General features: G+C 34.1%; 4 protein-coding genes across 7 annotated transcripts; 2 read left to right on the top strand and 2 right to left on the bottom strand.

Moving 5' to 3' along the window:
• The first annotated feature begins 3,812 nt into the window (after positions 1 to 3,812).
• LOC7479477 (syntaxin-121) lies at positions 3,813 to 6,087 on the top strand. Its single transcript, XM_002308290.4, has 2 exons — positions 3,813 to 4,791; positions 5,255 to 6,087. Exons 1-2 carry the CDS (start codon positions 4,236 to 4,238, stop codon positions 5,617 to 5,619), a joined length of 921 nt encoding a protein of 306 aa, XP_002308326.1. The 5' UTR covers positions 3,813 to 4,235; the 3' UTR covers positions 5,620 to 6,087.
• A 5,822-nt stretch (positions 6,088 to 11,909) lies between these two features.
• On the top strand, positions 11,910 to 14,116 carry LOC7497650 (transcription factor bHLH91). Its single transcript, XM_002308291.4, has 4 exons — positions 11,910 to 12,058; positions 12,218 to 13,117; positions 13,241 to 13,660; positions 13,787 to 14,116. The coding sequence occupies exons 2-4, from the start codon at positions 12,257 to 12,259 to the stop codon at positions 13,892 to 13,894; spliced, it is 1,389 nt and encodes a 462-aa protein (XP_002308327.4). The 5' UTR covers positions 11,910 to 12,058; positions 12,218 to 12,256; the 3' UTR covers positions 13,895 to 14,116.
• A 2,339-nt stretch (positions 14,117 to 16,455) lies between these two features.
• LOC7497651 (RNA-binding protein CP33, chloroplastic) lies at positions 16,456 to 18,713 on the bottom strand. The gene is made up of 4 exons (XM_002309221.4): positions 18,145 to 18,713; positions 17,913 to 18,014; positions 16,965 to 17,273; positions 16,456 to 16,877 (listed from the first exon to the last, which is right to left on the bottom strand). The coding sequence occupies exons 1-4, from the start codon at positions 18,586 to 18,588 to the stop codon at positions 16,752 to 16,754; spliced, it is 981 nt and encodes a 326-aa protein (XP_002309257.4). The 5' UTR covers positions 18,589 to 18,713; the 3' UTR covers positions 16,456 to 16,751.
• Positions 18,714 to 18,854: 141 nt separating this feature from the next.
• LOC7479478 (nuclear transcription factor Y subunit A-10) lies at positions 18,855 to 23,817 on the bottom strand. 4 transcript variants are annotated; one of them, XM_006381876.3, is made up of 6 exons: positions 23,657 to 23,817; positions 22,804 to 23,121; positions 20,840 to 20,952; positions 20,669 to 20,737; positions 20,243 to 20,383; positions 18,855 to 19,741 (listed from the first exon to the last, which is right to left on the bottom strand). In XM_006381876.3, the coding sequence occupies exons 2-6, from the start codon at positions 23,051 to 23,053 to the stop codon at positions 19,340 to 19,342; spliced, it is 975 nt and encodes a 324-aa protein (XP_006381938.1). In that variant the 5' UTR covers positions 23,054 to 23,121; positions 23,657 to 23,817; the 3' UTR covers positions 18,855 to 19,339. The 4 variants fall into 4 exon arrangements, with proteins under 4 accessions (XP_006381938.1, XP_052309909.1, XP_006381939.1 ...); XM_052453949.1 differs by having other exon boundaries at positions 22,804 to 23,534; positions 23,657 to 23,804; XM_006381877.3 differs by lacking the exon at positions 23,657 to 23,817 and adding an exon at positions 21,229 to 21,464 and having other exon boundaries at positions 22,804 to 22,953.
• Between the last annotated feature and the right edge of the window lie 1,176 nt (positions 23,818 to 24,993).

The following is a 24,993-nucleotide window of genomic DNA, read 5'->3' as shown; positions in this document are numbered from 1 at the left end:
ATGAAGATAAAATAATATAATATTTCTATTGTTATTCAAAATTGAAAGCTATACAATTTAACAAAATTGTTGTCCTGGAACTTTATATATATATATATCCTCAACTTCTTTTATATGTTGTTACAAATGTAAATGGTGTTTTTTCACCTCATCCACACTGTTTCTAATACATATAATTAAATAATATTATTTTATTTCAGAAAAAATTACTCTGAGAATCCTATGGTGTGGTTAATTTTTCACTTTACAACCAAGTTTTTGAATATTACACTCTCTAGCCTTAGTCAAAGCAAAAAATAAAAATAAATAAAAAGACTAATGCCCTCATATATATTAAAACATGAAAGGTAACTATAACAACACCGCTCATTCTCTCTCCACTATCTCCCAGTTCCAAACCCCACAACCAAAACACAAAACAAAAATGAAATTCTCTCTTCCAATCTAAAAAATCAACAATGGCGTATAAGTTAGGATGAGAAAGCAGAGATATGCGTTTCAAAGTAGGGAGAGTTTATACAATTGCCATTATCTCTAAATGAAACCTTATATGATCGTCTCGATATCTATATCTTTGAATGGTGGTAATCAAAACAATGTCTAAAACTAAATCTCTTTGGAATGATTTTTGTTGGTTCTAAGCGGCCATGTTAGATTTGTGTCAACACCATTTTTTTTTCTTTTGTAGAATGTTATTTATGATCATATTTTTCAAACTCCCTGTATATACAAATCTTGGATCTTGTGCTTTTTTATCTTTCTCTGGGTAGTAATTGTCATTTTTGAAAACAAATTAATTTACTTTTTATAGTTATTTCTTCTAGAGCTAGAAGAATTAGGTAGCAAGCTTGCCTTTTAAAAAGAGTGAAATCAGAAAATAAAGTTTCTGAATTATTAAGATCTACTCCCCTTCTTTCATGTGTCATCCTCACCATCACTCTTACCCCTACAGCAAGATCAATGTGATTGTCAACCTCTTTAATGAATATGCCCTCATCAGGAAAAAGAAAACCCAGTAAATCTATAAGAAAACCCATAACCTAGTAGAAAACAATTATGTGGTTAAGTTATGAATGTATATATTAAAGGGAACTTAATGGTAGTTTTAGGATTCAAGGCTCTTTAATTATTATTTCAAATGTAATGGAAGTTTTTGTAAATAAATACATATATTTTTATTATTTTTTATAATACCAACTACTAATGATGTAAACTATTATCGACCTTTAAAGTTATTCAAAAACTTGGTTTCAAAGTGAAAAAATGATCAAATCATAGAACGCTACGACTAATATACCTTTTATTTTATTAAATGTTACATTGTATCACTTAAAAGTTAGTTTTATTATTATTTTTTGATAAATATTTTTAGAAATATCATTTTATTAAGTGTGGATCATGGGTGAAACCAATCTAATAATTTTATGAACACACTCTATTGCTTTATTAAAAAAAAAAACAACTGGCCTTGTATAATATTTTTCTTAAAATTATAGAGAGACTTGAAATCGTGAGGTAATTCAAATAATATATCCTCTTGCTTTTCCAATTCAAGTCATCCGTACAAAATCCATTTTTTCCTGATTCAAAATTAAAAACAACATCTAAAAAGCAATCAGATAACTATAAAATCAATACGACCAAGTCCACTATTTTACATAATAATAATAATAATAATAATAATATAATAATAATAATAATAATAATAATGTAAAGGGTGTTTTTTCACCTCATCAACCATGTTTCTAATACACATGATTAAATAATTTTATTTTATTTTAGGGCAAATTACTCTGAAAATATTATGGTGCGGTTATCTTTTCACTTTGCAATCAAGTTTTTTAATATTACACTATGCAAACTTGATCAAAGAAAAATCTAAAAATAAAATAAAATAAACAATAATGCCCTCATATATATATATATATATATATATATATATATTAAAGTATGAAAGGTAACCATAACCACACTACTCATTCTCTCTCCATTGTCTCCCAGTTCAAAACCCCACAACCAAAACACAAAATAAAACAAAAACAAATGTCTTTCTCCCCCCTAAATCTAAGAAATCAACAACTAGTTATCAAGCAAACCAAGAAAACAACAAGAAAACCCAGCAAATCTAGACCTTAGTAATGAATCTTCATCAACAATAAGAAAACCTAGTAGATCCATAAGAAATCCCACAACCTAGTAGAAAACAATTATGTGATGAAGTTATGAATGTATATATTAAAGGGAACTTAGTGGTATTTTTAGGCTTTATGGCTTTTTAGTCATTATTTCAAATATAATAAAAGTTTTTGTAAATAAATACATATATTTTGTTGATTTTTTTATGGTGCCAACTACTGATAATGTAAACTATTATCGGACTTAAAATTTACTCAAAAACTTGGTTTCAAAGTAAAAAATGAACAAATCATAGAATACTATAAGTAATATACTCCGTTTGTTTGCTGGAAAGTAGTTTTCTTTTGGAAAGTGAATTCCGGGAAAGCATTTTTCGATGTTTGGTAGTGCAATGAAAAATAAGTTGGAAAATATTTTCCAGTGTTTGGTTATGTCATGGAAAATGAGCTGGAAAATAACTTGTTAATGTTTTATTTTTCTCAAGTTTATTAAAATAATAAGGAACAAATCTTACAAATTAAAAAGTTGAATGAGAATGAAATTGAAAAAAAAATATAATTTCATAAATTATCTCAAATAAAATAAATAATAATCAAAATAATAGAGATCAAATCTAAAAAATTAAAAAAAAAATAAAAGATGAAGAAATTAAAATAATAATAATTAACATTTCATAAATTATTTCAAATAAAATAAGTAACAATCAAAAGAATGAGGACCAAATTTGATAGATAAAAAATTTCAACAAAAAAATGATAAGAAAAAAGCAAATAGCAATTATAAAAATAAGGACCAAAGTTAATATAAAAATTAAATTTTAAGAGATGAAATTGAAAAATAAATATTCAAAACAAATTATATATAGCAATCAAAAGTTTGAGGATCAAATTTGATATAATCAGCAAAAATTGACATTTCTAAATTTTTCACAACTTCCAGAAAGTGTTTTTCGCCTAAATTTTTCAGGAAAACACTTTCCTGAAAACCTAGCTAAATTTTTCTTTGACTGGAAAGTGTTTTCCGTTGACCAACTTTTCTAAAGGCAAACAAACACAGGAAAGTTTGGAAAGCGATTTCCCAGAAATCACTTTCCGGAAAACAAACACAGCCAAAAGGGAAAACACTTTCCTGGAAACCAAACCAAATTTTTCTTTTGACCGGAAAGTGCTTTCCGTTGACCGGAAAGTATTTTCCGTTAACCAACTTTCTTAATGGCAAACAAACACAGGAAAGTTTGGAAAGTGGTTTCCCGGAAACGACTTTCCGAAAAACAAACATGGTCTTATTTAAAAGTTTAGTTATATTATTATTTTTGGTAAATTGTTTTTAGAAATATTATTTTATTAAGTGTGGATCATGGGTGAAATCAATCTAATAATTTTATGAACACACTCTATTGTTTTATAAATTAAAAAAAAAAACAGCCACCCTTATATAATATATTTTTAAAAATTATTAAAAAACTTGAAATTATAAAGTAATTCAAATAAAATATCCTTCTGTTTTTATCATTCAAGTACTTGTCCCTTCAAAATCCATCTTCTTCTCGCTCAAAATTGAAAACAGCATCAAAGTAGCGATTAGATCACTACAAAATCAATATGACAAAGTCCACTCTGTTACATAATAATAATAATAATAATAATAATAATAAACCCTCCTTTTCCTACCGTCTTTTAAAACTCAAAAATCCACACGTTATGTGCTTATCAATCCTTCAATACCCTTCACTCGGCGAGACCTCTTCCTTCCTTCTTTAGTTTTTTCTACGATCTTTCCTCTTTCATTTTCCAGGAAAGTCACCTTCAAAGAAAAATCTAAATCTCCAATAACTCACCCTTTCCCTTCCTCCATATCTGTCTTCATCACTAATACATTAACTTCAATCATAGATCACCTTCCTCCTCCTCCTCTTCCTTCAAAATAAAGGATTGAAAAGGAGTTGTTGAACTTGAACCAGAAACCCACCTTTGACCAGTCCCACCTTCCTCAGCCAGCCAGCCTGCCATTTATCCATAGCTATAAAAATCTTCTGTAAAATCCTTTCTTTTACAAAATTCTCTCTCATCATCTTGATATTAAGATTCTCTCGGTAAAACATGAATGACCTCTTTTCCGGCTCCTTCTCTCGCTTCCACAGCGAAGAAGCCTCCCCGGATCACCATGTAATTCAGATGTCCGAAGCGCAGTCCACCGGCGGTGGGGTTAACCTTGACAAGTTCTTTGAAGATGTAGAGTCGATCAAAGATGAGCTCAAGGAGTTGGAAAGACTTAATGAGAATATGCGGTCTTCACATGAGCAAAGTAAGACTCTGCACAACGCGAGGGCTGTCAAGGACATGAGGTCCAAGATGGATGCTGATGTTGCTCTGGCGTTGAAAAGGGCAAAGCTGATCAAGGTCCGGTTAGAGGCCTTGGACCGGTCTAATGCAGCGAACCGGAGTCTTCCTGGGTGTGGACCGGGGTCTTCTTCGGATAGGACTAGGACTTCGGTGGTGAGTGGGTTGAGGAAGAAGTTGAAGGATTTGATGGAGAGTTTTAATGGGTTGAGACAGAAGATAACCACGGAGTATAGAGAGACTGTGGAGAGAAGGTATTTTACTGTGACTGGTGAAAATCCTGATGAGAAGACTCTTGATCTGTTGATCTCTACAGGTTAGTGATTGATCTTTGTTACAATTTTTGGATTTGATCCAAGATTAGGGTTGACTTTGGATATATGGCTAAAGAAACATGATTTATTTGCATAGTAAAATTGATTCGAACCTTATACAAAATTGATTTGCAATAATTGAAAGGAGGGATAATTTAGACAGTCGGTCAAGCATGTGTGAGGGAATAGTAATGCTTGCTCATCTCACATATGTGGCAACCCATGACGGATGAGCTGGTTGGTGATTGCTGATAGCCTTTTCCATTTGCAAATACAAACTCTATCTAAAAATTTTCTCAATTAGTTTGTATTGGTGTTCATGGAATTTGATTTTGGTCATTTGGGACGGCACTAAATTACTTTACCATTCAAATAAATTTTCAGTGCTTTCTGGGTGTTTGTATCCAAGAATGAGATGAATTTGTTGCATTTGTCTAATGGATTGAGCATTTTGGTACGATTCAGGTGAGAGTGAGACATTTCTCCAGAAAGCAATTCAACAACAGGGGAGAGGCAGGATTTTGGACACGATAAATGAAATTCAGGAAAGGCATGATGCTGTGAAAGATTTGGAAAACAATCTAAAGGAGCTTCACCAAGTGTTTATGGACATGGCAGTATTGGTTGAACATCAAGGCGAACAATTGGATGACATTGAGAGCCATGTGCAAAGAGCTAATTCTTATGTGCGGGGCGGCACCCAGCAGCTGCAGACTGCCAGGAAACTACAGAGAAATTCCAGGAAATGGACTTGTTATGCCATTATTATATTGCTGATCATCATATTGGTGGTGCTCCTCTCTGTGCGGCCGTGGGAGAAAAAGAAGTGATGCTGTCTAGGATTGATATGTGTGACATATTTCAAGGCTACATCTCTTGCTGCAATCCTTTTTATTTCCTTCATTTTAGCTTTCCATACGATGAACATTTTTTTCTTCTTTTTCCTGTTGCGTTGTTTATTATTTTCTGCTTTGGGGAGTTGAATTTTGATATTCGGGGGTCATAGTCTTGCAGATGATTAGAGCCAGTGAGATGGAAAATCATAGGAATTCATGGGCAGTTTTATGTTTGTGAGTGCATCCAGGTGGGGAATGCCATGGATTCCTTTACGGGCCTGCCCAGGAATATATTGTAGACGCACACCCCGTTTTGTATTTAGGTTCTTTTCTGTAACTAATATTTGGGATTTTAGTTGTACGAATCTTCAATTCTTCTTGGCATGTTCTACGCGTTGTGTTGATCATGGGCCATGCCTCTCCATGTAAGCAACTATCCATATAAAAATGCCCCATTTTTTATGCGTTGTCCTTGTAAATTGTAATCTTCTGCGTCAACGAAGGTGGCCTCGGAGTTTCAACGACTCCCACTTGGCAACAGGGGACTTTGACTGAATAAAGAAATGGAAGGACACGAGGGAGAAGGCAGCATCTCCTGGACTTATCAAATCTTATAATTAGACGTCAATAATTGCTCAAGGTCAAAGTTATCTATCCAGGTCTAGAACAGGGGAAGTTTTGCAGCGAAGAAGTCAGTTTCTGCAGTATTTGCTTTCAGCTATGGTGTTCCCTAAAATCAACAAAATCATAACATGCTTCATCAATCAACAGAATGCCAAAGGAAAGAATCTTAACATTGGCACAGAAAGGTTGAAGTTCCTGGGGAGTTTTAAAATAAAATAAAAATCTCTATGCAGAAAGTCACATGTTCAAGATCCGAAGGAGATTATGATTTTGTTTTTCACCCCCCAGGAAATACTGCACACGAAAATCGGGGAGAATCTCACCTGAAAGTTTCCTAATACAATAGATAATAAAAATTAAATTAAAAAAAAATCTAAGAAGGGTCCGTGTTTGACCATGCTATTTCACCCTTCCCACAAAAATCTTTTCACGTAATACAATAATCATTATTAGATTGATTGTAACATATAAATCTTTTTCTGTTAGCACAATAAAATTATTAAATTATATTTAAAAAAAAGATTTAATTAACTAAAATACACGGCCATTTTTGTATTTTTTTTAGCACAATAAAATTATTAAATTATCCTAAAAAAAAGATTTATTTAACTTACATTTAGGAGCTTTTACGTATTTTTATCAAGGGTTTTTTTTTTTTTTTTGCTATAATCAAACTCACTTAAAGGTTATTTGGTGATTCAATAACATGAATATTTTTTTTAAAAAAAGAGTTGATGCGTGGGCACATCAGTGTGTCGGTAATGATCACCCTTCAAGCGGTGCATGCGTTATCGCCCGGTAGCCAAACACCAGCTTCCAAGACAACATTAGAATCATCTCGACGACCCCTTCATCCTTGAATGATGTGTGTGGTCAACGGTTGGTTTGGCATTGGTGGCCAATCCCCTCATCTTTTCTCTCTCCTTCTTGATTTTTTATCTTGCCCAAATTTTTAAAGCAAGCTTTCAATTTGTTTTTCCTTCAAATTCGGTCTTTGTTCTTTTAATTACCATTTGTTTTATTTGAAATAATTTATAAAATTAATTTTTTTTTCAATTTTATCCTCCTTCAATTTCTTTATATGTTAGATTTGGTCTTTATTCTTTTGATTGCTATTTATTTTATTTGAGATAATTTTTTAAATTGAACTTGTTTTCTTATTTTATTCTCCTTTAATTTTTTTTTCCAATCAAATTTGATCCTCATTCTTTTGATTACTATTTTTTTTTACTTCGGTAAATTTTCTAAATTGATATTTTTTTTCCGGTTTCATCTTTCAACATTAAATTGTTTAAAAATTAAGCTTCTTGATTAAACTCGGGTTTAGGATTTCACGGGTTACGCGTTTAGGAGACTTTTTTTTCTTTTATTAAGCTCTTGTTTTTTCAGTTTCATCCTTTAATATTTATCTAGTTCGAGATTGATGTCGATATTTTTTTTATTTTTTATAGAATTTTTTACTAATTTAAAAATGACTCAAGATATCTTGAGATTTTTATTTGTTGTTTTATTTGTTAAATTAGCTTTTTTTTAAAAGAAAACTTTTCCTTAAATTAATTGATTAGATATAAGAATAAGATGTTCATTTCAGAATATTTTGTTTGGTTTACTTTTGAATCGTTTCTTTGATGGCACAGGTGGTCTCTTTTGGTGTTGTCGTACCAACTTTTCACAATGATATTAGGACTTTTTCTATGAGCACTTACTAGTCGTGAGACAATGTCTATAGTGAAGAGACAATGAGTCTTCAACAGTCTTTTCTTTCTTTTCCTCTCTAGTAATTGACAACTTATTTTTATGGTTAATTATTGCTAATTTATTTTTTGCTATCGATATCTTTTCTTATTATATTATTAAATTAATAAAGCTTTTTTAACCCAGTGAAGTCAATGACACACATCTAAAATTTTTCTTGCTTCTTTAATACTCATCACCTAAATATTCTTTTTTCACATTTGAAAAAAATTGAACCAGCATCGAGACACCCTATTAGGGCATATAAAATGAGGCCTTCTTTTTGGAAGTTGTTTAGCAAACTATAGCCACCGTCCAAGTCAGTGAGCATCTAGAATTCGTGTTTTTTTAAATTTGTTCTAAATTTTTTTTATTAAAAATTAATTTTTTTATATATTTTAAATTTTTTTGATGTGTTAATTTTAAAAATAATTTTTTAAAATTAAAAAAATATCATTTTAATATATTCCAACATAAAAAACTATGTTAGTTGATGCAGCTTCGGCCTAGGTTTCTGGTCCTTACAGTAGCATTTCCTGGGTCCTTAAATGGGCCTATTAGTTTCATGGCCTTAAGTGAACTGGGCTCATGCAATTGTATTCCAGCTCATTTGTAGACAGCCCAAATCACATATCCCTTCTAATGGGCTGGGCGTCAACAAGTATCCCATATTTCTACAGTTTCGCATTTGCCCTTATTAATGACCTCGGACCTCCAGAAAACTGCAGGGTTTAAAAGAAGAAGAAGAAGATACGAGTAGTGGCAGCACGCAACAAGCTTACCTCCTACAAACTATCCAGTTTGATGTGCCTATGGAACTGGCTTTTAGAGATTCATTAGTTTTATTTTTTTGTCCGAGGCAGTGCATCGAGTCAATTTGTTTTATACAAAAAAAAATTATATAAACAAGTTAACTCGACAAACACGTGAGATATAAAATTGACATACATTATAGAAAGAAAAGAGAAAAAAACCCAAATCAACCCTAAATTTTAAACAAGACAAAATCTTAGGTATAATTTTTATATAGAAAAAACTCTATTCAAGTTTTGATAAAATTGTAAAAAATTTAACTCTCTAAAATTTTATATTTAAAAAAATTATGATTTTATTAATTTTTTTAGGCTTAAAACACGAAAATAACCCAAAACTTTATAATAGTCAAAATAATTTGATCATTTTGGTTACTTTCCAACCGTTTTATTTAATGTCTAGTTGATTTTTAAAATGATTTTTTTGAAAGTACTATATTTTATCGGATATTGTAATTAAGAAACACCACAATATTTTAATAATGTTACAGTTTAGGCAGTGATATGTCATCAAACCTTTTTTTATCATATTCTATTTCAGTATTTATTTATATTGTAGATACTAATTTCACAATTTATCTAAATTTCTATGCATACTTCGAACTTAAATGTCCTCCGTTGCAGTTACTTTAAAAATTCGTACTGAAGGGATGCTCATTATTGGGATCACCGCAGGAAAAAAAAAAGTCCCAATCTTCATCGAAATTTGTGTGCACACATAAAAAAAAAGACATGATGTTTTTCCTTGCTTTATAATTACGTTTGACTATATTTTAAAAGTTTTTGGTCTAAAAAAAATAAATTTTAATGTAATGATATTAAAAGTAAAAAAATATTTTAATATATTTCAGAATTTTAAAAGACATTATATACTACAGCATCTAACAAATTTAAATGTACATAGGATATTTTGTTTGAAGGCCTGTGCATTGATAAGCTCTACCTGTAATGCCCTTGAACTTGAAGGCTCAGAATCCATGGAGTAGTCAAATGTAATGAGTACTGGGCAACGCCATTAATGTACTGTGGACTGCGGAGAAGATGGACAGCAGCGGCCTGACCATAGTCTGATCGATGGGAGAAAAAGAAAAGCAAAGTGTGCTGATACTCCTGACATAGCTAGAGAAGTTCGTACCTGCTGCTAGTCATTGCTGCCATCTTTATCAGTTGCTTAACCTTTGCTATTTTTAACCCTAAATATGCATCTCTTCTCCAGCACAGGCACTGTAGCACCCAGCTCATCTATTTTGCTAGAAGTCTTTGTGCCAGGAAAAAACAAATGGTATTTTTGTTATTGAATGTAAAATCCCAGGAGCAAATATGAAGCCCATCGAAAACGCAGACGACTTATTAGCGACTGAAATTTTCTTTACTGAGTTGCTTGATGTTATTATTGTCGAAAACAAAAGGCTGCAGGGGTTGATTTGTGTTACAAATTGTTCTTAGTTCTTGTTTACTCTTTAATATAAATTATCAAGCTAGTAGACAGAAGTGTTGTTCTTTAGACGCTTGAACACAGAAGAACACTGCTGCAAAATTGGCCCTGAATTGATTCTTATTGTTAAATAAATAGGCAATTAATCAGCCTATAACCAAGACTTGGAAACAGAGCACAAGCTTTCCATGATTCTGTAACAAATTCCATCTTATTACGGTAAAAAATTAAATAAAGAAGTTTCAAGCATCGAGCCTAATTAAATCCCATTGCATTGTAGCTAGCTACTTTGGTTAGAAACTACTATTTTTTTTTTATAACCTTATAAAAAATGTAAAGATGCCAGGAAGTTAAAGAGTTTGATGTAAGAATTTTTAAATTTTCATGTAAGAATTTTTAAAATATTGAGATGGTAATGTACTAGGTGACTTTTAAAAAAAATAATTAAAATACTAACATATTGAATTAACTAGCACCAACCATGTTTAACCTGTGAAATTTTTTATTTGGAATATGTGCTCGTGATAACACCATGAAATCCAAATCGAAACAAATTAGAAACCGTGATTCAAATTAACCAAATATTGAAGGTCTGAAATGAAAAAAAAAATCAATTAAAAAAATCCAAAAAATAGCTCAGCAAATATAGAACGGTGGTTCGTGCCATGACGCGGCTCAGACCAGTGTTCTTGAAGAAGAAAGAAGAATTAGAGACTCGGGTAATTGACTTAATTGGATCCATTAAACCAAGTTAATTTAATAATATGATTAAAAAAATAACAATGAACGACAAATAAAAAAACTTGAGATAACTTATGTTATTTTTAAAATTAGTAAAAATTCATATAAAAACCACAAAAAGGAGCCTAATATCGAAATAAATTAAATGCTAAAGAATAAAAAAAACATTATCTTAAAAAAAATAATAATCTTTCACCTCTATGTTGGGGACTAAATATTTTTTATAACCCTAAAAAATATTAAAATAAATAAAAATTATGATATATTGGATGATATATTTTGTCAATTGCCGTCAAGCCGCTCTCGTAATTAAGCCAAGCCACACACGTACTCTAGGTAGTTAGACCTAAAACAATATGAAATCACAAATATGCCTTATACTGTGCATAGTTAAAGGAAATCATGATAAAGCTCCTATACTAATTAATTTATTTATTTTTATTTTTTGTACCTTTTAAGATAATCAAGTAAGTGCACTGTATACAAAATTATAAAAATATTAAAATACCCCAAATAAATCTAAAATTACAAATAAATCTAGCGAAAAGATATTTTGCCCCTGGAAGAAAGAAGAGATGAGATATTAGGGAGTAGTACTCGCAAGGGTACAATATTATATATAATATTGAAGAATTGAAGGATAGACGGTTTCGGAAGTTGGTTTGAGCTAGCAATTTGCATGGAAGGGATGGATGGAATAATTTATCGAATTGTGGGGACCACCCACACACCACCACTCCGACCTGAACTATCAACCATCCTTTTGCTTCCATATCCCCGCAAATTGTGTGAATTTCTCAACACCACAAGTTTTTATTTTTTATTGTTTTTGCCATCCTGAGAACATTTTATTCAAAAGGGCCCTTCTATTGTATTCGAGGTACACAGCAATCCTTTCGACAAATTATGAACCCTTTTTATTAGCATTATTTTATTAATATCTTTATATAATATTCAGGATTCAGTTACAACTTTCAGTGCCCTTTCCTCTCCTACCACCTCCTTTCCCCTTCTTCATATATAGGAGAATAAAATTCCAAACCTCTCTCTCTCTCTCTCTCTCTGAACCTGCAATCCTTTTTTCTTTGTAAGCTCTTTGATGGAGTACTAGCTAGTAGTGTCAACTTTGATTTCCTTTGATTTTGGTTTTTTTTTTATCATGAACTCATAAATTTCATTTCATTTCATTTCATTTCTTGCTTTCCTTTTTGGGTGTCTAATTATTGGTTTCTAACTAATATTGCAGGAGACAAAAGGGCACCAAGGTCGATTGATCATCCTAAACATGTATGAAGAGACAGCCTGCTTTGAAACCAACAACTCCATAGTAGAAGGTGGGAATGATGATGGGTTTTGTCAAGTTTCACCATTCATGACAGGTAGCAGTACCACAAGCAGCTTTGAAGAAAGTTTCAAGCTCTCCATGGAAGAGCTCTCTAATCATTACCACCAAGAAGAATCTGCTGCTGCTGCCTCTATGGAAGAAATTCAACTTCAACATCACATGGCTTTTAACAACAACTGCCACCATTTAATGGAACAGTACCCTACAAATCATCATCAAGTCCTGTCATATGACCACCCCTCAAATTGGGATCCCAATACCATTCAATTCCAAGAGATGCACCAAGTACTTGATCAAAATGGCAACTTTAATGCTACTGCTAATACACCATCCTCCTTGCTACCTGACCTTCTCAATCTTTTCAACCTTCCCAGATGCACATCAACATCCACTTTGCTTCCGAATTCATCAATTTCCTTTACAAACCCTGCCCATAAGACTCCCTCGGGCTTTATGGGGGTGGACAGTACATCTGTGCTTTTCGACTCAAACCCACTTGCTCCACAGTTTAGGGAATTGGTTCATTCTTTACCACCACATGGCTATGGTTTGCCTGCACCCTTGTTTGGCGGTGGCCAAGGGGGTGATCACGTGGATGGACTAAGTGGAGGAGGTCTAAGTTACCAAGATGGGGGTCATGGAGATGGGGTTTTTGAGTTTACTGCAGAAATGGCATGTATTGGCAAGGGAATCAGGAAATCTGGCAAGGTTACTAAGCATTTTGCAACAGAACGCCAAAGGAGAGAGCACCTGAATGGAAAGTATACTGCCTTGAGGAACTTGGTTCCAAATCCTTCCAAGGTACTGCTTAATAAATATCACCTGATCAACTCTATCATCATATTTGCCTGATTACTATATATAAATCAGAATTATTCGGTTTCATATACTTGGATACTAATTATACGTTATTTGGTGGGGTAGAATGATAGGGCATCTGTGGTTGGAGATGCAATTAACTATATCAAAGAACTTCTTCGGACGGTTGAGGAGCTGAAATTACTAGTGGAGAAGAAGAGAAACGGCAGAGAGAGAATCAAAAGGCGCAAGCCTGAAGAAGATGGTGGGGTAGACGTTCTTGAGAATTCTAACACGAAGGTTGAACAAGATCAGTCAACATACAATAATGGTTCATTAAGGAGTTCTTGGCTTCAGAGGAAATCCAAGCATACCGAGGTAGATGTTCGCCTAATCGAAGATGAAGTTACAATTAAACTTGTTCAGAGAAAGAAGGTTAATTGCTTGTTATCTGTTTCCAAAGTCCTTGATGAGCTTCAGCTTGATCTCCACCATGCTGCTGGTGGCCTTATTGGGGATTACTACAGCTTTCTGTTCAACACTAAGGTCAGTTTTTATCATGTATATCAGCTAGCAGCTTTGATTAATTAATTCCTTATGTTATGCACATAATTAACTAAAATGGTGGGTTTCAATGGACATTAATTAAGACATGTACTCTTGATGTTGCAGATAAACGAAGGATCATGTGTTTATGCTAGTGGAATAGCCAACAAACTGCTTGAGGTTGTGGACAGACAGTATGCATCCAGTACCAGTGTACCAGCAGCCAGTTGTTAGTAGTGTCGGAGGGCATCATATTCCTAGTTAGAAATATCAACCCTTTTTTCCTGTGCTTTTGTTTAGACAATCACTCTTTTCCTGTGTTGAGGGAACAATTGGAAATTAATAGTCAAGATACACATACCAGTAGTTATAATGTTGGTGAGAGGATAATCATAGGACTTCTGTTTTATGTTTCTTAAGTTTCAAGTTTATGCTAATTAATTATGTTCCTTGTAATGTTGGTGAACCATGTAGCATGGTCTGATTAGTTTTTGCAGAATCTCATAAACTTGCACAGAATAAATCAATCAAATGATCATTAATTAAACATTCTAGGCTCCACCCCATATAAAGTAAACTTCAGCTTCGCTTGAATCAGGAATGAAGTTTAGTCTTATGTTCATGGAGTGAAAGAGTTGTATATTCGTTTAAGGCCAATTTTAGAATTATCCATGAGATGGTTGGCTTTTAAGAGTCTATCTCAGAAACTAATAAAATGATCATGACAGGCTTCACTTTTGCCCATCAGATTATTCAAAAGAAGTAAGCCATTTCTGACAGAAATGTTCCTTCTGGAGTTCTTTGCTCGCTACCATTTTCATCCGCTCCTACTACATATTGGCACCTTATTTATCCATAATGGCAAACAAGTATTTTGAGAAGCAGTTTGAATTAGCATATGCCACAAACTCACCAATGTTTCTACATATGCATGCGGCTGCTGCAGGTTTCTGTGAAATTGTAGAGCGTAACAAGGTAGGTCAGTTTGCCCTCTTCGTCGATGAAAGAACCACACAATGCTGGCTATTCAAATTTTGTTTTATCATCTTTGTTTTGGGTGCCCTGTAGTCTTTTGCATAAACTATTGTTGTTGAACCATAACAAGATTTCCGAATCGAGAGAGACACACTAAATCTTAAGGAAACCAAGATAAAAGAGGAGACGCCCTCAATATTGCAAAGGAATCAAGGTTTTTATTTCGTTTTTCAGCTAAATGTCTACTCGAGGTGTTTATTTATCGGCACCCAAAAAAATTAAAGGGTCCTAATAAAAGTAAGAAACATAGATATGAAAATTAAACCCTATATTTCTTTCTGAAATAGATAGCTCTAAAAACTGTACTGTGTGGGCATACATCAGTTATATTGACAAATTATTTCATTTTCTACGAGCACACGACCGCCCGATGCCTTGCATATTAATGGTTCAACTTGAAAACGCTTCCTTTTCTGGGATAACCATTTCATGCTCCAAATGCATCGAAATTGAGTAAAAAACGAAAGACATGGTTTAAAATGTGGTTCGGGCATTAAAAATAAATTTCACCAATCTATAACTCTTTTCCTTTGATGGCCTGTGTTGATGTTATTTGTAACTGATGTCCGTATAGTAAATTGTGGTTTGGCAGATTCAACGGCGGGGTCACTCGTTCATTTACTGGTAGTGCAGAAGATTGCAAAAAACTCCTTTCATTCAATAATCTATATAGAGGTGATAGTTTCAGGTTTCTGTTACCCTTAATTTTGTTAGATTTCTTTTTTTATTTTGTTGCAGAGTCTTTGGACATAGTGGCATGAGATGAATTGCTCTGCTGGATAGATTAATTCACAGGCCATCTTCTTAAGAAGCCAAAGCTATGGTAGATGCATTTATCTCTATCAATGCAGATTTTGGTACAAAAAGAAAGAGAAGGTTGTAATGGTTTTTAGTGGATCGGTATTGCAGTCAGAGATGATGCGATCAAGGCCCCTGAAATTCCTGGCTTGAAATGTTGACATTGCTTGCAGAAACTAAAATGTTTCTTGAATTCCAAAGGGTTTGCAAGAGTGAAATACGATTGCCTTCTAGAAGAAAATAAATATATTAGACATTGCCTGCAGGGTTTTCTTTCCCCGAGATTTGGGTTCCGCTGGCAATGCTCTTCTTGCCGGTCATCTTGATTCTCAATGAACTTCCAGTGGCTTTGCTAAAGCCGTGAAGGAAAACTCACTGGTTTTGGCGCTGCCAGTCCCTCTTCTCCATTTTTTGATGCCATCAATGATGCTTCCATCTCAAGGCATGTGGTTTATGGTTAACCGAGTCTACAAAATTCAAAACCGAAATATCACTCTGTTTTTGAAACTTAGAATTTCCGCTTATTATTTGGTTTTTCGTTAAAAGCTGAATTTTTTATATAAAAAATGATATCATTCTTGATCCCTTGAATACAATTGTTTCCATGAGTTAGATCTTCCATATTAATTTGATATGTCAAAAGACTCATTTTTAGTCTTTTTTTCTTTAATTTATTTTGAAAAAAATAATAAATATCATTCCAAAGATCCAATCAATTATAAAATAGCATCGCACAATCCATCCCATTTATAGAATAGCAATTAGAAAAAAAAAATAGTAGGAAGAACATTTTCTAATTTGAACTGCGAATCAACTGAAGATCGATTTGTTTCTATTGATATCATTCAACCCCTGATTGCATACTCCTTGATGATACTGGAGGCGGATTTGCTACTATTCAAGAACCACAAGAAATGAGGGATCCAGACCAACGAAAAGATAAAATTTAACCATCAAAACTCTGCACACGCCACAACAAGGTTAATATTAAAATTGGCACAGTATTTATTTATTTTTTACAATCCAGAGCTGCATCACTCCAAGTGCACAGCAAATGACTGGAGTCCATAAGCTTGTACTTTAATCTTCTTCTATGGAATTTATACGAGCCAGCTTGTATACAATTTTGGAGCAAAACAAAAAAAATAATCAAAAGAGGTCCCATATTGAGTCAAGACTTGGAAATTTATGGCTATATCTTCCCACAGCGCTCCATCTAACAGCATATTTAAACATCCGTGGAATTCACATGGTCCTCTCAGGTTCCAAAGCTGGACAGCAATTCACCGCTCTCAAGATTGTTTTCTGTGTTATTTTCCTTGGCTGAAGGAGGAGGTGATCTTTCTCCGGCCAAATTCAATCGCATAGGCCGCCCTTCCACCTCCTAGTATAATTACACATCAGCTGATAAAAAAAATGAACAAGCAAAATGATTCAAGGATGCAAAAGCAATAGCAGAATCCGGTTTTACCTCTCCATTCATGGCTTCTAAAGCAGCTTCTGCATTCTCAGCAGATTCAAAAGAGACAAAGCCAAAACCTCGTGATCTTCTTGAGTCCCTCTCGTAGATGACTTTGGCACTTAATACCCCTGGCTGGTTAGCAAATGCGTCTCTAAGACCCTCAGATGTGAGGCGCCAACCAAGGTTTCCTGCATATATCTTGTGTTCGCTGTCTATAAACCCCTTGTAGCCACTCTGTATCCTTGGTCCCATTACTTCCCTCTCACCTCCCCTTGGCACTTCTGGGAAGTTCACCCTCACAGATCGACCTCCAAATTGCTGTCAACCATTACCAACATCATCATTACCATTTTTCATCTTCTCGTAAGGAGCTCAATTAGCGGCAATCAAATATAAACACAGTTCTCAACTTCGATAACATGCATCTAGAAAAAAGCACACATGAGGAATAAAATATATAGTTGGGGATATGGATAGGAGCAAGTTATGCCAAGTTCCAAGTTCAGAACAAGATTTCCATAAAGAAACTCTTTAGTTGACAAGGCATTCTCTAACACCACCAATTAGAGTTTGGATTCTTTGTATTCAAATAAAGAACTAGTACATATTCAGTTGCTAACCATCTGAAACTTCATTTGAAACCAACCTACAATTCATTTTTTAGCAATGCAGAAATTGCAATAAACATATGATTGGTTTTGCACCAGCTCAACGCAACAACAACACTAAACGAAATGCTGACAATTGGTAAGGGAGCAAGATGGATTGCTAACGTTATTGACAAAAGAGAAATCAGTAACTGCAATTGATTAGAGAAATGAGCATTCTCCACCTCCACAATACATACTTCAAACAACCTCATAACAGATCACATCAATGCAAAACTAAAAATTTTGTAAAGTCATTGCACTCGAAATCATAGATAGCTTAACAAATCCAAAAAAAGAAGTCACTTACTGTTCCATTGAACATCTGAATCGCCTTTTTAGCTTCTTCAACACTTCCCATGGTAACAAACCCAAAGCCCCTGCTCCTATCCGTAACTCGATCATAAATAACCTTAAAACCCAAATGAAAAAAAAGAAGAACCATGAGCATAATTCATTTGTCTAATACTCCAAAAGGCAGCGAATAAAGAAGAAAAAAGAATATCCAAATCCAATTAGTAAGGAGACAAAAGAAGTCAAACCTCAGCACTGAAAACACGACCAGCTTCCTCAAAAACCTCAGTCAATTCCGAAGAAGTCATTGAATATGGTAGATTTCCCACATAAAGCTTGCCTTCTTCAGTTGCTTTTATGGCCTCCACATCTCCTTCTTCTTCTACAATTTCTTGGTCAAATTCGTCCGTTTCACTTTGTGGGTCATCTAGAGCTGTGGTGTTTTCTTCTGTTCCAGATTCAAAACTGTCAGAGGAGGCAGCAAAAATGCCATGGAAATGAGGGAGGGAGAGGAGAGAAAGGGAATTAGAGTCGTGGTTGTTGAGTTGGGGGGGTTTTAGAGGTTTAAGTAAGGGTTTTGATGAGAAGTGGGAAGGGAGTGGAAGTGGAGAGTGAGTGAAGGAGAGGTTTGAAAGCTTTGTGTGTAATGGAGAGGAAGTTATAGTTGAAGCTGCCATGGAGAGAGCTGACATTTTCTTTTCGAAATTATGCGAGACAGTAGAAAGGAAAACGGAGGGCAGGAATGTTTTGGTGATATATTTTTTGGAAGAGAGAGAGGGAGAGAGAGATAAGGTTCGTGAATTTTATTTCTATTTTGTTTTTTCAATTTGGTTTGCTTTTATCAGTTTTGGTCCTTTTGGGCCAGTCTCTTCTTACTGGGCAGGTGTGGCATGTACTCCCCGGTTAGAGCTGTGATAAAAAGAAAATAGAGTACCTTGTTTTGGGCTGGGCTCATAAATTGAAACGAAGACCCAAATGCTTTTCACAGGATTGTTCCTTCAAATTGCACGCAGAAGAAGGGACAATATTTTAAATCTTACAAATAGTGATGATAACACAAACATACAGCAATTTATTACAACCATAGAGTAGAAATCAAACTTCAAGAGCATCAAACATGCTTCAACACAGTTTAGGATAACAAATCAAGCACACACATCTGGGTGTCTTTGTTTCATTGATAGAAACACACCCCTTTATTATGTTGTCCAATCCCAAAGTTTTGTTACAGTGCATTATGGTTTCAGCACCTCTGACCAATCCATGACAGCAAGGTTGTATGGAATGGCAAAGATACCATCAATGCACAGGAGCCAAGAACGACTTGCCCTTACAACCAAATGGTGAAGTCCATCTTCAAGCCACGATTTGGTTGTCAGGTTCCAGCAAAGGTGGGGTTTGGTCTTGTGCATGATGCAAGCACCAACCCAATCCGTTCCCTTGCTATTTGAGGTTGCTGCAGTTGTCAGCTGCTGCAATCCACTTACTGGGCATGCCAATGCCAATGCCATGCCCTCCGTCCATCCCTGAGAAACCATGGACAGTTGGCCCATGATGATTGAAAGGGAAGCGATCGAAATCTACCCTGTTGTACAAACTAGTCACTTCTGACCCAGAGAGATTTGATCCACCACAATTTGCTTCCATTGAGTTCAAAGTTGCACCACCTGATTCCAGGACTTCAGAACTCTGAGAACCAGTTGGCTGCGAAAGTTGAAAATCACCAGCTTTCTTAGCCTCTGTTATGCCTTTTCCATCATTCAACTCTTTCGTATTCAAGAAACGGCCACCGCATCCCCTTGGTCGGCGCATTGCGTGGAGATGGCGTGAACGGTGCATATAAGGCTGTCAACAGTAAAAACTTAATTATTGAGCCAGAACGAGGGTGGGATATTTACTTTAAAGAAGAAGAAAATCTTTCCACTAGCTTTAAGTGGTAGATTGAAAGCATGGTCGAATCTCAAATACAAAAACCATAACAAGAACCATGCTACTGAATCAAGCATTCATTTCACCCAACCTAAGAATTCATGTGCCATTATAATTGGATCAATCACCATCTGTCCTAAACATGTTATCAACTAAAGGAATAATTGTGGTCGCTAGTTAACAAAGAAGCTTAAGTATTAGATTGATACTTGAGTCAAATGTTTTCCAGAGGGAAGATGACAATGGCTTGCCCTAACATACAAACTTGAACTAATGTGCGTCTTTGGACTAGGAATTGAGAGAAGGGGTTTACTTATGAGGTCTAATTTGTCTGACCATATTTTCAATCTAGAATGATATGAAGTTTTATGTCCTAAAGATAGTGCTAGATTGAGGATCCAAATCACAAGATCATACCTTACGATTTCTGGGCAATTTATTCTCCAGTGCAGCTTTTGCACGGGACTTCCTACGTCTTATGATTCCATGGTATTGCTTCGCATTTACATATATGGGTACATCATCTGTGGTCGTGCTCATTGGGAGCATAATCCGGCCCTACATTATTATGAATAAACATGGAGTTAGTTGAAGTTGCTAGATTTCTAGTTGTCAATTTGTCACTGGTTCTCTTCAAGCATAAAAGAGAACTCAAATATGAAAAAGGGTTATTCTATCACAATTATTTTTTAAATTTTTGTTAGGAGTTGTTCGAATGAAGGGGAGTAGCGGACCACATCACTTTCAGTAAACTACAAATTAGTAGAATGGAGATTGTTTTGCTTCACATGGGTAAATGTTATTGCAAAAGATGTATTTTCACTTGTGAGAAGGATCACATACCGAAATTTGAGGTCCAAAAGTTGAGAATAATCCATAACATTGGTCCACGACAGGATACTTTGCGCAGATCTACAGCCGTGTTTATCAAAGTACGAACCATTAGCCATCAATCACTATAAACTAGGTTTGAATACTGCCAGTATAAAACCTTAATTGAAATAAAACACTCACCACAGGCTGACCAAATCCCAGGTCAAAATGAGCATAATATTCCGGCAGAGCTGTTTGCAGTGAAATGGCTCCCTGAACAGATTTCTGTCCACCACCTGAAGGTTTGCAGTCACCTGAATGAGAAATTACCTTGATGGTTAACAAATAGTCATATTGAAAGTGCCTAGAGAAAACAATTGGTGGATAAATTTGGACTTGAATGGCTGATCTATCAACTAGGTACCAGAACTCCATGTGATACTTTCTTTTATAACGATGGATCAAAATAACCAAGTGTATCTAGTTCTCTGATAAACTATTCAGTGTATCAAATGGGAAGAAGATAGTCTTTGAACAGGTTCTGGAAAATATAAATGCTAGGAAGCAGTATTTCACCCTTATGATATCACCTGGTCTTTTGGGCCATGAAAGATGAAGACATGTCAGACCAGTTGAGCACTTCATATTTCAAGCTACCCTTTTCCAGAATGACTGAAGCAGCATTTCCGCGCTGCTTTCTGCATCTGCGTGCCAAGAAATGACTTCGAGATGCAATCATCATTGATCACGATTTCTTCCAACGGGTGATACATGTTTTCTCCATGCAAACGGATCTGATTACATCAGATCACAGTCCATGTTTTTTCTGGCACATGTTTGATTAGTTTAGCAACAATCATGTTTTCATGTTGCCTCAGTTTATTCCTTATCATACATAGGAGAAAGAAATCTTCTTTAGGACATTTATTTATCCCTAAGTTCATCAAGCATCTAGCATAGAATAGACATTGTTGGCTCTGAAATTATATAAGAACTAATTTTATGATTTTATCCATTTCAGTATAAAAGTCCTCCAAAAATAATGCAAGTCTTTGGGCACCGTTCAGAGCTAAATGGCCGCAGCACATTTGAGCAGTGAATGTTCCAGTTTTCTCATAATATATCTTTCTCAAGTGGATTTTTTTGGCTAAATTCTAGTATGAATGTTCATTATTCACACACAACTATTCCTTATCTACCACTCTCTAAACAGAAATCATGTTGGAAATTAACCAAGTGGATATTAATCTTTAATCCTTATATCCTAGAAATTTGATCTCCTAATAGGTATTGGTGTCCTACTAGACCTAGTATTTGTTGTTAGTCCTATTTAAAGATGATTTCCTACTTAATGTTAGAACTTGTTATTGGTTACAACTTCTATAAATATAAGAACTTGGTCTTCTCTTAAGTGTGTCTAGTGTTTTTTTCCTTAAAAAAAAGGAAAAAAAAAAACACCAGTGCCTTGTGTGGTTTAGAAAAAAATTGTGTTGTGTTGTGTGTGGGTTGAGTTACAGCCAGACATATTTGTGTGTCTTGTGAGTGCATAGTGACACTGTGTAGGTTATGTGTGGCAACCTGTGTGTGCCATGTGAGCTACACATTGCGTATGGTAGCATTGTTTGGTGAATCAAGAGTTAAATTGTAACTATTGTTTTATATTCTGGGAAATCATAAATTTTTGTATTTCCCACAAACCAACAAGTGCCCTTCTTAGTAATAATATGGATCGATCTACCATATCACTTAACACTCTAGTTTATCTAATTTGATTCAAACATGCTTCCAACCTTAAACTTGCCACTGCATGCTTCCAGCCTTTTGGGGGGACATCCACTACTGTGAATGAAAACTGAAAAGCTACTCTTATATCCTATTTGACCCTTAATTACTGGCTAAATTATAAATCCTCATTTGGGCAGAAACAACTTCCATTGTCTCGAGCCTCGATCATAAAACAATCATTTTGTGGCAAAAAAGTGTTAAGAAATAGTGCAAACTGCTGTAGTCCAGAGGTTATACAGAGCACAATACAAAGTTTCACAATGCCTTTTGAAGCTGCAAATTCGTAACTAATGACAAGAATTACCAAAAAAAAAAAGTAACAAAACAATCAGAAAGACATCTATGCAAATTTCTAAACCATGAAAAGGAGAACGATTTACCGGGAAATATAGTGAATTGAGTGATATTCCCTTTATCCAACCCTTGCTCAGTACCCATCCTGGCGAGCTTAGTAGCAGTTTCACCTCCACCGGCAGGCTGTTCTATGGGTAAAGCCTTCAATAGGCCACACGATTCACCATTAACAGCCTGAGACCCAAATGCAGTCCACCATGGCACTGTTGACAACTGCCCATTTGGATTATGGACACTTCCTTCATGTTCTTTGAGATAAAAAGTTTTCATAGCCATTAAATTCCCTCTGAAATGACCTGACTGATTGCTTTGACCGTCTTTATCTCAAGAGTTCAAACTAATTCCTGGAGGTTCAACGATTTAATAAAAAATTCTCACCAATTTTTCTGCTGAATTCAACCTCATAAGAATATGAGAAATAAGGACAGAATTCCTATAACTTATATCACCAAAGACTTTTCCATTGTAAAACACAACCCCCAAGAAAAAAAAAATCTGCTTTGTTAGCCGAAGTAAAGAAAGATAGAAGAGGCAGAAATGTTTTTTTTTAATTTAAGAAAAGAATCAAATTCTAGAAAAGAGCATCACCATGTTACTATAAAGAGCAATTAAACACCAACCAAATAAAATGGAAAATACAAGAAAATGAGGTGAAAATACAGACATGGAAGACAGTTTCTTTATTAATAAATAAACAAGACATAAAATGAGCCCATCTTAGAGTACAAAGATCGCGACCATATAAACCGGAGATACACTGTGAAGAAACCAAGAAAATAAAACAGAGAAGAAGCAGGTACTCAAGACAGAGTCAAAACTGAGAAATTCTGATTAAAAGACAAAATTTTGTGAGACTAAGAAGATGACATGCATACTCACAGAACAGAAGCAGAAGCAGAAGCAAGCATCAACTTAGGTCTCACACAGAAACCAGAGAAACCCCTTTTAATTTGTCAAGAGCCATTTTTTTTTGTAAACTTTCAAGCAACAAACAAAAAGAAAGCAAGAGAGAGAGAGAGAGAGAGAGGGGGGGGGGAGGGGGTGGTAAATGCACCCAAGTGTAATGGAACTCCACACTAGTAACCAATGAACATTAGCTTTCATGCAAGTCTTTTTGTACACTCACAGTACCAGTATATTAATGCAATAATTTATTGATTTCTTTGTCTCTTCCTGGTGCTTTCTAACCTTGTTCTTTATTTTTTGACCATGTACTTACAATCCAACCTTGAAGGTCTCATTTCCATTTGTTTTTTTTTTTTTAATGTCCAAAAATGGGTGTATTGGGAGTTGAGGCCATGTAATGTAACGAGAGGCTTAGAACTGATACCTGCCATCTATTCGTGGTAACTTTGTAACTACCACCATCTGTTGGAGTGTTTGTTTTTATGATTAGACATACAATTTAAAAAAAAATTAAACTGTTTTCCCTTCTAAATTTTAATAATTTTGATGTATTGGTATTTAAAAAAAAAAATAAATTTATTTTAATATATTTTTAATTAAAAATACTTTTAAAAAATACAATGCACTTCATTACCAAACATCCACTTATTAATAATTTTGGATTACAAATAAGTTTTTTTTTTATTTATTTACAAAGAAGAGGTAAAACGTAATATGCAATTGATTTTTTTTTTCTTACATATAGCTTATGTACTCTACATGTAATTATTCATATTGTAAAGGTTTGTGAACCTTCTATTTGATGTATATTTGATGTATAAGGATATATCTCATGTTTGAGAGTGTGGTCTAAATAGATGTTTGTTAAAAAAAAAATTAAATTTTTTTTTTATGTTTTTGTATTGTTTTGATATACTAATATTAAAAATAAATTTTAAAAATAAAAAAATATATATTATTTTGATGCATTTCTAAGTAAAATAACACATTAAAAAGCAGCTATTACCATATTCTCAAACCCCGTACAAAAGAAGTGTTGTTCTTGTATATGCTTTCATTTAAAAAGAAACAATAATATACATAGTTGAGTATTATTTATGTCGTTAGTTATATATATATATATATATGTGTGTGTGTGTGTGTGTTTTCGTGTTCTTATATATTGAATGTTTAATTTCATTTTAATTAGAAAATAAAATAAAATGTGGAAATTAAGATTAAAAGGACTTCTATTCCTTAAAAGAATAAATATGGATTTCTAGAAATTCATATAAATAAGAAGTTTAAGTTAAGAAATTATATACCAATTC

The sequence above is a fragment of the Populus trichocarpa genome, chromosome 6 (genome assembly GCF_000002775.5).
Source record: "Populus trichocarpa isolate Nisqually-1 chromosome 6, P.trichocarpa_v4.1, whole genome shotgun sequence".
NCBI lineage: Eukaryota > Viridiplantae > Streptophyta > Magnoliopsida > Malpighiales > Salicaceae > Populus > Populus trichocarpa.
This window is presented reverse-complemented; position numbering and strand designations above follow the sequence as displayed.